Below are 15,790 nucleotides of genomic sequence, written 5' to 3' on the forward strand. Positions count from 1 at the left end.
CATATCTTTATTCGGTCAATGCCAACTCCTCCCTGAGGCTTCATCCTGGATACTTTTTCCCACTTTATAACGATCATTAGACTCCTCTTGACTTCTCTTCCTTCCCATAAAAACTCTGGCTGGAGTCTCTCTATTCAATTTGCCACCTTTGCAAGAACCTTAAAAAGCAACATAAAATATACAGGTAAATTTGCAAAAGCCGCCCTTATCAACGTAATGCATCCGTCGAGAGATAAATATTGTCCCTTCCATGTAGAGAGTTTTCTCTCAATTCTTTCTATTACCGCGTCCTACTGATGAGCTTTTGGCTTCCTAATCCCTAAAAGGCAATACGAGATAAGTAATAGGTAACTTTTCATGTCTGCAGCCAAGTATGGCTGCATGCTCCACTACCTTTTCTTTTACCATGTTCACTCCTGCTAACACACTTTTGTGGGAATTGATTTCCATCTCTGTCACCATCTCGAACCATTTGAAGATTCTTTTGAGGTTCTTTGTGAGCTCCAGCTTCTCTTGAAGGAAAATTGTAGTATCATCGGCAAACTGGAAGTGAGAAAGCATTTATCCTATGCTCTAGAAATAAGAAGGCTGAGTGCTTCTGCTACCATAATGAATAGATATGAGATAAGGTGACATCGGATTAACCTGTCTCATGCCCCTCGTGCTCATGAAGAAACCCACTGGCAATCCATTCACTAAGGCTCTGTTCACTTACGTTCCCGGGAAAGCAAATCCCTGGAAAACAGCCTCTTTTTTCCTTGACAAGACAGAATTCTGGTGTTCACTTGCTTTCCTGAGAAAGTAACAAGCCTAGGTGGAAAATGTCAAATAATGACCTGGAAATTGCCAAAAGTGATGTGGAAATGTCTCTTTTCTTACAAGTGTGGGAAACCAAATTCCACTATTTTGGTCGGATTTGCTTTCCCGGGAAAACTAGTGAAAAAAGGTGGGCAAGCAGTTTCTCGGAAAACCTTTTCCTGCACACGTGAACAGGCGCGGGAAACCTTTTCCTACACAGTTCCCCTGGATTTCTTTTCCTAATGCCACGTCAGATTCCCGGGAAACCTTTTCTTTTCCTTTCCCGGGAAAACAAGTGAACAGAGCCTAATGGGCTTTTAGGGGGACTTCAAATACCAGTTTCCACCAATAATGAACTGAACAATCGGATAGGAGTTCTTAATAATATCAAAGGGAATCAAGGTTGAATTTCAAATTGGAGCATCTGGCCCCCACGCCCAATCTTTCCCTAATGGCGGGGGAGGACTGCGGGTGAGAAAGAAGCCGTAAATAAACATTCCTTGACTCATAACCTCCATCGCTTTCCAAATCCCATTTTTTCCTATATGTGGTCCAGGAAGGACCAATCTACATTGGTCCTATGCCTTTTTCATGTATGAGGTACAGGAGAGTCCAGTCTACAGAGTCATATGCCTTTTTCTCCATGTCGATCTTCACAATAATTCCGCTTTCGCCACTTCTCGCTCTTGTATCTGTGATTTCATTGACAGTGCTTGGCCATTGTGTTGTTCGGAATTTAAGGGGACTTGAATCTTTTAGAGCATTAGCTTAGCTTTCAAGTCTGCCAAAGGCTTTGGCCGGAATACAGATATAATCTTCATCTGAACAGTAACTAAAAGAGACACAGGTGTCTTCTTTAAAGACGATAGGTGACACACCATCCACTTTAGTCAGATGATCCTAGCCCTTTATCTCTACACTTCTAACCCTAAAATTGCGGAATGATAAATTCACCCCATTTTCTTCCTCGGACAGTCCCCTTGCACTTTATCTAAACTTTTAACCCTAAAAAATTGGGGAATGATAAATTCACCCCCTTTTCTTTCCTGGGCCACCACATTGTAGTGTAAAAAGTGAATCATAAATACACTAGACGGGGGCTTGCCCTAAAATTATCAGATTAGGGTGGGTGGGTCCAGCATCCTTGTCAATGAAGACACAAATCACGCCGCGCGCACACATATAATAAATAAATAAAAGTAAAAAATATTAAAATAAAAAATATACAAACAAACAAAAGATTTAAAAAATAGGCTACAGATACCAGCATGACCATGCTTTTTTTTCCCAGAAAATTATATAAGCACAACCACGAATATATAATGGGGGAACTTACCTTGTTTTACATCGTTTAGGCAGCTGTCAAAGGCTATTACAAATACCAACAAAAAGTACTGAGCAACCAATCAAAAAGTGTAGAACAACTTGAGTTCGGCCCATTATCAAAACAAGGTCGAGCGGATATCAGTAGCCAAAAGATATGGGATTAAATTGAACAAAAATCTGATCTTAGAGAACTGATCAGAAGAGGCCTAGACACTTCATTGACTATTAATTCTAGCAATCAATGTTGCAAAAACTTTTAAACTAAGAAGATGGAACATTTTTCAATTTTCAATGACTATTAATTCTAGTAACCAAAGTTGCAATAACTTTAAAACTAAGAAGATGAATATTTCTTTTAAAGAAACTCATACAAGTAGAGAGAGGCCTTCTTTTTTGGGGACTTTGTTTCCGGGGAATGAGTTGCGAGAGATGTCAACGAGCGCTTTAAAGCTATGTGGCTCGTGCATAGAAAGCTCTGAAAGCACCTTCCTGTTCAGCTGGATGTTCTCCTTCATCAGTCCATGCATGAAATTACCATAATTCACCTGAGAAAGGGGAAATAAATGAAGAAATGAGATGAATTTTAGAACTAACATTCACATAAAATTGGCAGATTGAGATTCAATCAAAATTAGATAATGTCTAATAGGTTGAAATGGATCCAACTACTAAAACAGGAAGCTATTCTGAACTTTGAACTGAATTAACAGCTTGAAAGGTGTGGGAGATGTAAGGTCCCCGTCCTATCAAGTCAAACCCAATAAATCCTTTATCATTCCAGGCAGTTGTAAGGGAAAATTTCCATAAGAGGTAACAAATGTAAGAACGCCCTCGATACAGTAGATAAACATCTTTTCTTAGAGTTTGATATGAATTAGGAAACTAGAGAGAATTAGATGTAAAACGAGACGTTATATGCATGTTTTATTTAGTCTGTAGAGTTCGACATGGCAATTTCTTACGTTGGGTTGGGAGTCCTGTTATAGGTACGACAGTGGAAGAAATAGGAGATCAAGATCTCTTCTTATATGTACTTATAAGTTATAACTTGTTATGTTGGGATTCATAAAGTTAGTAAGGCTCGGTCAAAAAATTGTACGTGAGTTTATGGGAGAGATTGAAAAGAAAATCAAATTAGTGATTCTTTATTCTTTGGCTTGTGTCTAAACCTCACCCTTTAAGGGGTGGGATTGCCCTGTGGGCTTCCCTCGTTCTTCGTTTTTGTTTTGAGCAAATCGCCTTCACAAATCCCAACTCCATTAACCCTGGAAATTCACAAGTCGATAAGAGAGCCATTTTTTTCCGCAGTGGAAACCTAAATTCCTATGCTGCATGTAGGGGTGGCAATGGTTCGGTTTCGGTTCGACCCCCAAACCGAACAGAACCGAACCGAACCGAACTGAACCGAAACCGAATTTTCGGTTCGGTTCGGTTCCGCCAATTTTTGCACCCCTTACTCATAATCATTGAAAATATTCGGTTTCGGTTTGGTTTGATCCCCAAACCGAACCAAACCGAAATTTGAATCGGTTTGGTTTAACCAAACCGAAACTGAATTTTCGGTTCGGTTTCGGCTCGGTTCCGGTTCAGTTCGGCCAATTTTGCCACCCCTAGCTGCATGTCATTATGCAAAGCATCATTTGGGCCTTTAGATTTTCTTCACTGCTGCAAAGCATCATTTGGCCTTGGATTTTCTTACACTACAGAATTCTTCTCAGCCCTATAGGTAGTGAAGCAGCAGTACACATTCCTCAACCACTATTTGGCCTCAAACACAATAAGCAACCAGTAGGGAGGATACCCTGGTGGGTATATTTCAAGCGTCAAAACTCAATGAAGCAAAAACCTGTATGAAGTGATCCACTAAAGGGAAATACCAATTCTAATACTCTCAAACTCCAAATAAATATGTACATGAGAGAAGTCATTTACGGTGAAGATCCAGCTGGAGATGAGTACCCATTCCAGGATTACCCATCAACTTCAATACTTTGTAGAAAAGAACCCCACAAGAAGGGTAAATTGGAGCCGAAAAATCGACTTACAAGTAACTTCACCCAACCCCCCCCCCTCCCTCTTCCACACACACACACAAAAAAACCCTTTCACCCTAACCTATCAAAAAACTGAACTTCCTAGTAATAATGTCTCATTCACCAACTTCCTTCATGTCATTCTTGAGATGGCCTAAAAAGCTGCAGATGCATGGGGAGTTACATCAACAAACATTAAACAGAAACACACTCTCAAAATCTAATGCCTACTGAAAGCATCTTTACCCTTCACAATCTCTAAACCAGACAACAAATCTCCACCTGATTGATGCACTTTTTCATGGATAAACCACTTGAGCCACTCAATAATCTATATATTCACGATGAAATTGTTATCCCCCACAATTCATTCCCAGATCTCAGGGGCCGTTTGGATACGTGGATTTTAGAATCTTGGATTTCCTCAAAATTGTAGATGGGAGACGAGAGGAGACCAGCCGTTGTTTTCTGATTTCTCGCGCTTCTTTTCGTCAGCAAGAGAGTAAGAGATCATCCCATGTTTCCAGGTTTTAGAAATCTCAGGATGGGAGAGAGATTTCTAAAACCTGGATTTCTTACTTAAAATCCAAGATTCTAAAGAGAAATGAAACGGACAGTCTCCTTCTTCTCGTCTCCCATCCAGGATTTTGAGGAAATCCAAGATTCTAAAATCCATGTATCCAAACGGGCCCTCAATCTACGCATAATCTCCACTGCCACATCAGTCAAGCCAGATCAAATGGCTTAAACCACCGCATGCCAAAACATCCCATTCTTGTTGAGTAATTCAAACAATAAAATAAAACTTTTTTCCCTGGTCTTCGATTATTTTGAGGACTGACAGAGATTTTCTTAACTTCTTCAGAATCTCAGGTAGTGTGTCAAATGATTAAAATATTCGGAGATCAGATTGATCAAGACTATGAGTCATTTTACAAACCAATTACAAGATTAACACTTATACGAAGCCAACACTTCTTAACATGTTTGTAGGCTTCATGGTTAATTATGATGTCGTTTTTGGAACAGAGGTGCCAAGATATTGCATGGGAATGGATTCCATTTCATAATCCAAATAAAAGTGTCATACATGGAACTTTGTTAGTACTACAGTGAACCAAAGGCTTATCTACATAAATGTTTAAATGAATATAAGCTCATTCACAAATAAGAATCAAGACTACAATTAAATGAAAGGACCTGCAAGATTTGGCCATAGATAAAAAAATCACGGTGTGGAAAGGTCAATTGTAGAGAGGGTAACGTAGAGCAATGCCCCTCAAAACATGAAATAAGCCACCTGGAGTGTGTGTAATGGCATCATATTCACTTAATGTACCTCAAAGGTGTACCTATCATCGTAATGCACTCAACCTTGGCTTTAACTCTAATATTGTGTTCCCTAATGCCAACGTTTCAAATTACATTTCACATTAGTGAACACGTTAATCTTTTGTGTGCACTCTTATTCCCCATCCGTGCATGTTGCACACATCCGAGGCTTCACTGTATTGCCTAAGAAAACCATACAAACTACAACACTAGATTGTTTAAATAAAGCATGTAAAGAAACGAGGTTAACATAAATTATTGCGAAACAAAAAATTAGCTAAATGGGTATAAAAAAACATAAACATGCATTCAGCCCGATGGTGCATATAAGCATGCAATCACATACACATCTCATAATGCACCATACGCATCACATCATGAATCATGCACAAAGCTTAGCAAAGTAAAAGGTTACTGCTTTTGCTAGCACCAACAAAAAATTGTCTACCATGGATATACGCACTCTTCAATTTCAATATAATACCTCTCATGATACATTGAATCCTATCACCAGAACTCTAGCCAAAATCTTATAAACATTGCCCATCAAACTGATTGGCCAAAAGTCAGAGAAGTTATTAGCTACATCCTTCTTAGAAATCAACAAGACAAAAGTGGCCCCAGTACATCTATCAAGATTGCCTCTCTAGTATTCTTTAGGAAAATTCTTGAAACATGGCCAAAATATTCCCATTGATCCACTCCTAACATTCCTGAAAAGAAAAGTCATACAAAAACCATCTGGGCCAGGGGCTTTGGCTTCATGTCTACCCAAAGGAAAGAGAGAGACAAATCTTCCTTAGAAAAAAGGTCTTTCAAGACTCTTGTTCAAAACCTCATCCAACTGCCCAAAAATCACATCCTCAAGGTAGGTAAAGGCCTCTTTCAAAGGAGTATAGTTTAAAAAAGGACACAATTCCAAAAGATATAGATACTTGGTCCTCCACCGTAGTCCCATTTCTAATAAGAGAGTGTATTCTGTTGCCCTGTCTCTTGGCACTTGCACTACTATGAAAATAAGTCGTGTTTTGTCTCCCTCTTTTAGCCATTTCAATCTGGATCTTTATTTCTACTTCAATTCTTCCTAGATAAATTTTTTAATGGTTTCTACCTAGATAATTATCCAATAATAATCCTCCTTAAGTTGATTTCACTCCAAAATGTCTTTGGCGGATAAATGGGTGACCTCATTCCTCGTCTAGCTCAGAAATTCTGCCAAGGATGGAAAATTTCTTTCGATTCATTTTAGCCAAAGCCTCCCTAGCCTAGTATTTTAGTTTAGTCTAAACAAATCTCAGCTTCTAGCAAAATTTTGCTAAAGCAGATCGAGACCCCCTCTTAGCAAGTTTTTCATGGAGGGTTCTTCAAACTAGGCTAATGAAAGTAGAAGGGCAAGGGTCCTCACGAGCCCATCACAGAATCAAGAAGAATGAGCCGATGTCCGGTAAATAAAATTCCAAGCCCCTTCATGAGTGCTAATTCCTTATACCACAAGATCTACCATATCTGCACGAATATTCCACGGATTTAACTACTGCAAACAAGGATCACCAAATCATCTCCATAGGCCGGTGACTCCAAAGTCTAAGTATCGGAGCTAGAATCAAATTTCTAATTTCAAGGATTTTCTTTAAATGTTAGGATTGTTTGTAAAATAATAACAATTACTATGGAAAACTAAGATTCATCCAGCACTAGCAACGGTTACAGAAAACAGTTTAAAGTAAGAAAAAGGAATTGAAAAGGAATCCACATGAAGCAAAAATCTTGGAGTAACCTTTCAAAAAAACCAAAAAAAAAAAAAAAAAAAACCTTGAGAGTAACGTCACCCAGAACTAAGAAATACCTAATGACTTTGGTAATCACAGTTAATGGTAAAAAGCAAGATAGAGTAAAAAACTGTAAAATAAACATATGATTAGAGGTGCAACATGGGTCATGTTGGGTTGAGCTTTTATAAAACATGAATTGCATTCAACCTGAGGCCAATTCGATTAGAAGGTAAACATCAATCTAAGGAACCCAGAAATCAGAAAACTTGCACCCCTACATCTGATGTAATTTATTAATTATAAACTAGAATAAGGTCATTCAAGAATCTCAAATAAAAATATATTTCAGTTCTTTTTAATTTTCAAAAAAAAAAAAAAAAAAGAATCTCAAATAGAAATAATCAAGAATATGATGCCTTCGGGCGTATAAAACAATTCCCATACAAATATCAATTATAGTTAGTTAATTTTCATAGCAGTAGAAATAAGGATTCTGTAAAAGAAAATCTATTAACTCCTTTGGGTCACTCATGAATCTCAAACAAAAACAAATAAGAAACAAAAATCTGATATCCATTCATTTAATTCGAAAAAAAAAATACCATTATCAACTGTTTATGCAAGTAAAATTGAAAAGAAATTGAAAAGAAAAATCAAATGAACCGGATTTTCCTTACTCCATGTAAGCGGGTTCCAGCATTAATCCTTTCAATCCATAGAGACCTCATGTCCCTCTTCTTGTTCCGGCGATCCCTGTATGAGTATTGCAAAGCCTTCTCCACGCGTTCTCTTGCTATCCGGATGCAATTCTTTGCTCTGCCTCTGAACCCTTTTGCGAGCTTAAAGATCTTGTCCTTGTTCATCTCTCAATTTCTCTCTACTAAAAAAAGGAAAGAGAAAAAAACATAAAATCAGTTGATTCTACCAAGCTTTAGTGATTTCTCATTCATTCCAATCTATTGAGAGAGAGTGAGATAAAGAAAGCACAGGCACTAATTAGTATCTGAATCTTCCATTTTCATCAGAAAATCTGCACATACCTGTATAAGAAAAAAAAAATCCACAAATACATATAGGAACACCCCTTTTAGTGGTTTAATGAACTAAAATGAAAAGATGCGTGCTTTATGACTATTGTTTCAAGGGCGTAATACTTAGCCCTTAGGTCCCCACACATAGCACACACCTGTTGTCCCCATAGGATGACCTACATGGTCTTCGTACTGCCACATAGACGCCCTGTCTTGTAAGACTACAAGATCAATACCTACTAAAATTAGTGGCTTAGGATGCGATCAACCATTCACTTGATTCTCATTTCGGAATCAAGATTCAGAATGAATTTTTTTAGTGCTCCTGTCCAGAATATTCCCATAGAAAGGTGTCTTCTACCCAATTGTTGAAGGTTTTTTACTACCAAAAGTATTCCAACTCCTTCAAGCCTAAAAGAGCTTATGGTATAGGCCCTCATAGAAGGCTATGGCTCAAATCTAAAAATAACAACCTTTACAACATTTATGTATGTGAATTAAAGAAACTTATTAAGAATCATTCCCAAAAAAAAAAAAAAAAAACTTTTTAAAGTGATTCATTAGTTAAACTAAACCATAGTTTTAAAACTCCCCTGCGTCTTCGTGGACTCCCCCAAGTTGACTCCCTTTTACCTAGGCCGTGTCCCGCGTTTTGCCCTACAAAGTCAATAAAAACTCCAGAATTATGACCACATTAACCGAGTACTCACCCATGTCAACCTAATACTCGATGGCGTCGTGCCGAGTCGACTACAATTTTCTCCCTATTCGAGAGACATTTCTACAAGCACACATAGATCATAACATTATGAAATAGAAGTTCATCTACTATGGAATGCAGGAGCTAGATACAGTTTGAATTCCAAAACAAAAAATACTTCCCATTCCCTTAATTTGTAACATACAGAAATACAGTTTGCTTTGAAAATAGAAATACTTTCCATGCTCTTAATTTGTAAGTTACAGAAAAGATATCACTGAGCAAACTGTAATAGAAAATCGGGCATCAGATCGAAGGGCACTCATATGAAATTGCAGCAGCTAAATCAGAGAAAACTATAAATCTAGGATTCTAAAATCATAGAAAAACTACAAAACTAGGATTCTAAAATCAGAGAAAACTATAATTCCAGAAATGTTTGTTTTTTGTCTCATGGATGCACAAAGATTCCTCCAAAGTTGATGCATTCTTTGAAGATATAGAAAAATGAAAATGGAGAAACCTTAAAACGGATTACATGGGTGGAGATAAAGATAGAGGGAGGGAGAGGGGTACCTTGATGGAGAACAAAAGGGTTTTCAGATGTGGGAGAAGCAAATGTGTAGAATAATACCACGAGTGTGGGTTTAAGGGCAAAAGGGCCTGGCAACCGGCCGGGTTCTTTGCTGTTTTTTACCCACACTATAATATGATGATCCAAACCGTCCATGTGATGGGCAATAACGTAAATAGGTTAAGCCCAAAAAAATCATTTCCATAGGATGATCCTAGCCCTCTGATCTATGTAGGAATCGCATATTATTATTTATGGAAACCTATATAGATCGGAGGGCTAGGATCATCCTAAGGAAATGATTTTTGGGACACAACCTATTTAAGTTGTGTTCCATCACATGAACGGTTTAGATCATCCTAAGATGTCGTACATACAGTACAATCTGAAAAAATACGGGATTATAAGGGCTTACACCATATAAAATCTAAATCATGTGGGTTTTTTACGGGCACCCGAGGGTCCACCTGGCCCGGCACAGTTTTGACATGACCCGTATGGGTCGGGTCAAATTTCAAACGGGTCCTTAAATTACGGGCGGGCCAGATGGACCCGCGGGTCAGGTTCATTTTTTGCCAGGTCTAATGACGGTGGACCCGATCACCGTACATGTGGGAGATTATTATGACTGTCCGATTGGAGAAAATTTTTGATCTATATCCGATCAAAATGTGGGTTTTCAGTGGTTCCATTCTCTAATTTTATCTTGATTTTCTTTGGGTTATGTTTTTTTTTTCTTTAATTTTTCAATTTGGCCCTAGGTGAATCCGAACTCAACCCGACCCGACCCGATTTGAAAAAAAAAAAAGGTTAGATAGGTTGGGTTAGGGTTGACTATCCTCGAAACGAGGCTTGGGTTAGGGCTAGGTTGGCCTCAACCCGACCCAAGTTGCACCCCTACGCTCTCAGCTGGATCAGTAATTGGGTGGAAACGACAATCTTTACAAAGAGCTTTTATATGGTGTCAAGACAATGCTGCGTGTAATCAGCGCGCCACCCTTGATATTTGATCCACGGACAACCAACTTTTTAAGAGGCTGTCATTAGATCAAATATCAAGGGGTAATTGTAAACAAATTGCACTGCCAATCCAATTTGATTGCACACCCTAACTAGAGCCCTCAGATTAAGTAGACTTGCTTTTGGTAAAATTTTAGGAACAGGTGATTAGTTCCTGAAAAATCCATCTCAACCAAGGGTCGGGATCATTGTTTTCTGGTGGAACCAGTTCATTAAGTAAATAGGTTTACTATAGGTCTGGCGGGGCCCAGCTGATCAACTGTCTTGATCACTCGTACTGTATAAGATACCTGAATGGATGATACTGCACAACTTTTTATATGATCAATACATCGGATCCACATGAATGGATGGTATTAACAAGTCACTTTCTATTCCCATTGTAGATAGGGGAGTAGACCCGGCAAAATGGCACCCGTACCCGCAGGTACACCCGGCCCGTAGCAAAATTTGCGGGTACCGATACCAATTTCTTTACCCGTCAAAAAAAGAGAGACCCGCTCCCGTGACCAGCGGGTGGGTCTGGGTCGGGCCCTGCTGCCCCTGGGTTACCCGTCAAAACTAGGGTTAAGTTTTGACATTGATGTAGTTCAGAAATATAGATAAATTTCTTAGCTTTCTTAAAGTAAGGAATGAATCATATGTGTAATTTTAGTTTGACACTGATGTAAATCTGTGTAATCTCTCAGCTATGTTTATCTATGTATTATTGCAGTATACTAATCTGTGTATATCTGTGTAAAAAAACATATGATCCAATAATATTAGTATGCTAAGCTGTGTAAATCTGTGTATTTTTCAGGGAAAATATTAGTATGCTGCAATAAGACATAGCTTGTGAGCTACTGGGGTAACTCCCTTCCCCCTTTCATTGCACTATCAGGGATCGGACAGGCTGTTGCATGAGACAGCAGCCACCTCTCACGAATTGAATGAATAAGACAAAATGTGTGCCTCTATGAGGCTGATCTCTCATGCAACATCTCGCCTGCCGAAATGCCTTTGGCGATGGTCCATAGCAAATCCCCTTTTCTCCATTGACCATGATATTTATGTAATGGGGTGCTAAACTTACCATTCAAAAAAAAAATAAGGGGGTGCTAAACTTAATACAATAGAAAATGGGATATGCGTACAATCTCTGCCGTTGATTTTCTATGGGATTATGTTCCATAGAAAATGAAATCGTCGTTGCCGCAAAAGGTATATTTTTTTTTTTAAAGAAAATTAAATATATATTTGCTGGGTTACGCGCTAGTTTATCCAACCGGCGCGGGTTGGGTTTGGGTTAATGAAAAGCCTACCCGTAGAACCGCGGGTATTTTTTACCCGTACCCGCTCGATACGTACCCGAACGGGTCGGGTTTGAAAATCCGATATAGGGGGTCCCAAGTTATAATAGAAATGGCAACTATGAGGAGGGAGAATACGGTTGTTTAAGAAAACTAGAATTTACCAATTTGAAAAACTTAAACCGATTAAGAGATCAAAAACAATATTTTAAGCATACAAGTTAAATCTAATGGTGCAATGCAAATGAAAGAGCAAAGAGATAGAAAGAGTGCACCCGAGATTTAAAGTGGTTCGGTCCTCAAACTCGAGGCCTACTCCACTCCACCAACCAAACCCGTTGATGGCTTCACTATTTGATCTTCTTAACCTTGGCGAAGATCGGTGCCAATTACAATTGCTTTAACCTTGGTGGCAATCCTCACCACGGAGAAAAAGGGCTCCGCTTCTCCGAATACTCGCCCGAATACAAATCTTAAAAGATGAAAGAAAGAACTAAAAGATCCCTTCACAAGGGTTACAAAAGATGTACAATTGAGAGCCTATGATCCAAATCCTAGAGTTGGTGATGAGAGGCACAATTGAAGCTTGATTCACTCTTGGGTATTCAAATGAAGTTTAAGAGTGTTAGGATTGATGGTTTGTATGTTTAGAACACCCATATTTATAGGAAAAACAAAATATGACCGTTCAGTGGCATTACGGTAATTCCAGCAAAATTCCAAACGGCTCTTTTTCAGACCGTTGGAGTGTTCTCGGAGTTCCGAGAATAATTCTCGGAGTTCCGAGAATTCTCGGAGTTCCGAGAAAAAATCTCGGAGTTCCGAAAAGCCACACAGAAATTGGAAAAAGTCTACTGGACCATTTCTCGGAGTTCCGAGAATAATTCTCGGAGTTCCGAGAATTCTCGGAGTTCCGAGAAAACCTCTCGGAGTTCCGAGAAAACCTCTCGGAGTTCCGAGAAGCCTATGCAGAGGAGATTTTCAATTCTGTTTTTGGGCTTCCAGTTCTCAACCAAGATGGGATTGCTATGAGGGTTCCAAGGTGTTGGAACTCCACAAATACAATCACTTGTCTATTTAGGGTGTGTGAGATTACCTTAATTATGCCTCTAAAAACCTAATCTAGGTTTGGATCAATTACATTAAAAAATGGTCTTCAATATTAATTTCTTCATGTCTTCAAGTCTTCATGACTTCTTGCTTGATGACTTTGGCCTTCCAATTAGTGGTCCAATGTGGGCTTCTTGGCCTTCAATCCAAGCATCCTTGATCTTACTTTATCAAGATCTACAACTTAGACAAACAAACACATTAGTGATAAATGATCACTTGTGTATTGGAATCATCAAAACAAGATGGGAATGCCAAGGTAAAAACCATTGGGCTTACAATCTCCCCCTTTTTGATGATGACAAGCACAAGAGATTTACAAATCAAAGCATATATTCTTTTCACATTTTTCTTACACTAGAGACTTTACTCTAGATTCTTCTCCCCCTTTGTCATCAACAAAAAGAAGGGGTAAGAAAAACAAGGGTTTAAAATTTACAATTTTAAAGCTCCCCCTTTTTTTAAAGAAAAATTCAATTTTAACTCCCCCTAGTTAAAATAATTTTACAATACAAGAGGGGTTATCAAACAAAACATACAAATGAAATATATTCAATTTTAAGTTCAAAAACCCCTAATCTACACAATATGAATATCATCATATGGGGGTTTTGGGAACCCAAGATTTCTTGGTCCCACATCTAGCCCTACTCTTGGATGCACATTGGAATTGGTAATGACCATTCATTCCACAAAAATGGCATCTAACAAGAGGGTTAGATACACTAGTCCTATCATGATAAGCATGTTGAGGTCTAAGACTAGTTTTACTTAGGATTATGTCAATAATTTTATTTCCATTTAGAAATCCATGTAAACATAATCTAAGTCTTTCATTTTCATTATGAAGATGGGATGTTTGAACTAAAGCTCATTTCTTTCATCTTCATAAGAATTGGAGGAGCTTGCCATATTTTGAAATTTTAAAAGTTGGCAAGTTTTCTCATCCAAGCTACCCTTAAGGGTATTAATCTCAAGTTTATGATTTTCAAGTGTAACTTGTTCTTGAGATATGGAAGAAGATAAATCACTTTTCAAAAATTCAAGTTCTTTTTCTAACTTTAAAATGGATTTTTTAAGAACTTTGTTTTTGGAAATTTGGGTATGCAAGGTTTCACATAATTCATCATAAGGTATGCTATCACTTTTACTACTAGATGAAGAATATGAGGGGTTAGAGTTTACCTCAACTTCATGGGTGATTGTCATGAAGCAAAGATCATCTTTTTTATTTTCTTCCCCTTCACTTGAGCTTTTGCCCGATGTGCTTAACGCATCCCAACCGGCGGCAAGAGCCTTATGCTTCTTCCAATCCTTCTTACCCTTGTACTTAGAAGAAGTTGATTTTAGAAGTGGACAATCCGGTCTTTTGTGTCCTATCTTCCTGCAATTGAAGCATCTTAAGGGTCCATCAACATCACTTTCTTCTTTCTTTTTCTTATCTTTCTTATGCTTCTTTCTCCACAAGCTCTTGAATCTTCGTAAAGCTTCTTCTTTGTCACTATCCGCTTCACTTGATGAGTCTTCCTTGGAAGCCTTGAGTGCTAGGGATCTAAATTCCCTCTCCTTCTCCTTTGGCTTCTTTTCCTCTTGTCGGCTAGTAAGAAGCATCTCATGGGTGATGAGAGATCCTACAAGCTCCTCTATGGTTAGAGTCTTGAGATTTTTTGACTCCTGAATCGCGGTCACCTTTGGATCCCAATGGGGAGGAAGAGACCTAAGTAATTTACTCACAAGCTCATCGTTAGGATAAGATTTACCAAGATTAGCTAGTTCGTTAGAAATAATAGAAAAACGAGTATACATTTCCGAAATACTCTCGTTTGGACTCATTCTAAACATTTCATACTTGCTCTTTAACAAGTTTATTTTGGAATCCTTGACTTGTGATGTTCCCTCATGGGTAGTTGCAAGGGTATCCCAAATAGTCTTGGCGGAATCAAAAAGAGCAACTCTATTAAACTCCTCGGTAGCTAAGGCACAAAACAAGGAATTTATTGCTTTGTAGTTCAAATTAGCTTGCCTTTTCTCTACCACATTCCATTCTTCAAAAGGATTGGAAGGTACATTGTATCCATTTTCAACAATGTACCAAAGTTCCACATCTATCGAAAGAAGATAGATGCGCATCCTTGTTTTCCAATGTCCATAGTTTGACCCATTGAAGAAAGGAGGTCTAGTTGTGGAATGGCCTTCCGGAAGTCCGGTTCCAATGTGGGCTTCTTGGCCTTCAATCCAAGCATCCTTGATCTTACTTTATCAAGATCTACAACTTAGACAAACAAACACATTAGTGATAAATGATCACTTGTGTATTGGAATCATCAAAACAAGATGGGAATGCCAAGGTAAAAACCATTGGGCTTACAGGGTTCCCCAGGGTCTCAACCCTAACCCAACCCAAATTAAATCCGGTTGGCTTTCCCAACCCAATTTAAGGCAAAATCAGGTCGAGCCCGCTGAGCCCTACCCCTACTGTGAATAGACATAAATGAAAGAAAAGAAAAATATGAATGATATTTTCATTCAATCTGTTCCTATCAGATGGAATGGTAATGACGGAGGGTTAAGTATCATCATATGGACCTCATTTTTGGGGCAAATTTATCTGCGGCAGGCCAGGCCAGGCCCGGCCCCAAAAGGTAAATGGTTTAGATCATCCATTCATGTGGGCCCATTATTTTATTTTATTTTAGGCCATCCACCATATAAAAACTCTTTCATGGCAAGCGGCCATTGGAAAAGCAGATCGCCCTAGTTCAAGCCACAACAATGTAACTACAAATAAGAAATCAAGACCAC

At 38.6% G+C, this 15,790-nt stretch overlaps 1 protein-coding gene across 2 annotated transcripts; it reads right to left on the minus strand.

Moving 5' to 3' along the window:
- Positions 1 to 2,093: 2,093 nt before the first annotated feature.
- On the minus strand, positions 2,094 to 9,707 carry LOC143854407 (Ribosomal protein L20). Of its 2 annotated transcripts, none has more exons than XM_077364374.1 (3): positions 9,569 to 9,707; positions 7,939 to 8,141; positions 2,094 to 2,669 (listed from the first exon to the last, which is right to left on the minus strand). In XM_077364374.1, exons 2-3 carry the CDS (start codon positions 8,122 to 8,124, stop codon positions 2,490 to 2,492), a joined length of 366 nt encoding a protein of 121 aa, XP_077220489.1. In that variant the 5' UTR covers positions 8,125 to 8,141; positions 9,569 to 9,707; the 3' UTR covers positions 2,094 to 2,489. The 2 variants fall into 2 exon arrangements, with proteins under 2 accessions (XP_077220489.1, XP_077220490.1); XM_077364375.1 differs by lacking the exon at positions 9,569 to 9,707 and adding an exon at positions 9,003 to 9,048.
- Between the last annotated feature and the right edge of the window lie 6,083 nt (positions 9,708 to 15,790).

Source organism: Tasmannia lanceolata, unplaced genomic scaffold, assembly GCF_043159265.1.
Source record: "Tasmannia lanceolata isolate RefF3 unplaced genomic scaffold, GAP_Taslan_0.1 ptg000020l, whole genome shotgun sequence".
NCBI lineage: Eukaryota > Viridiplantae > Streptophyta > Magnoliopsida > Canellales > Winteraceae > Tasmannia > Tasmannia lanceolata.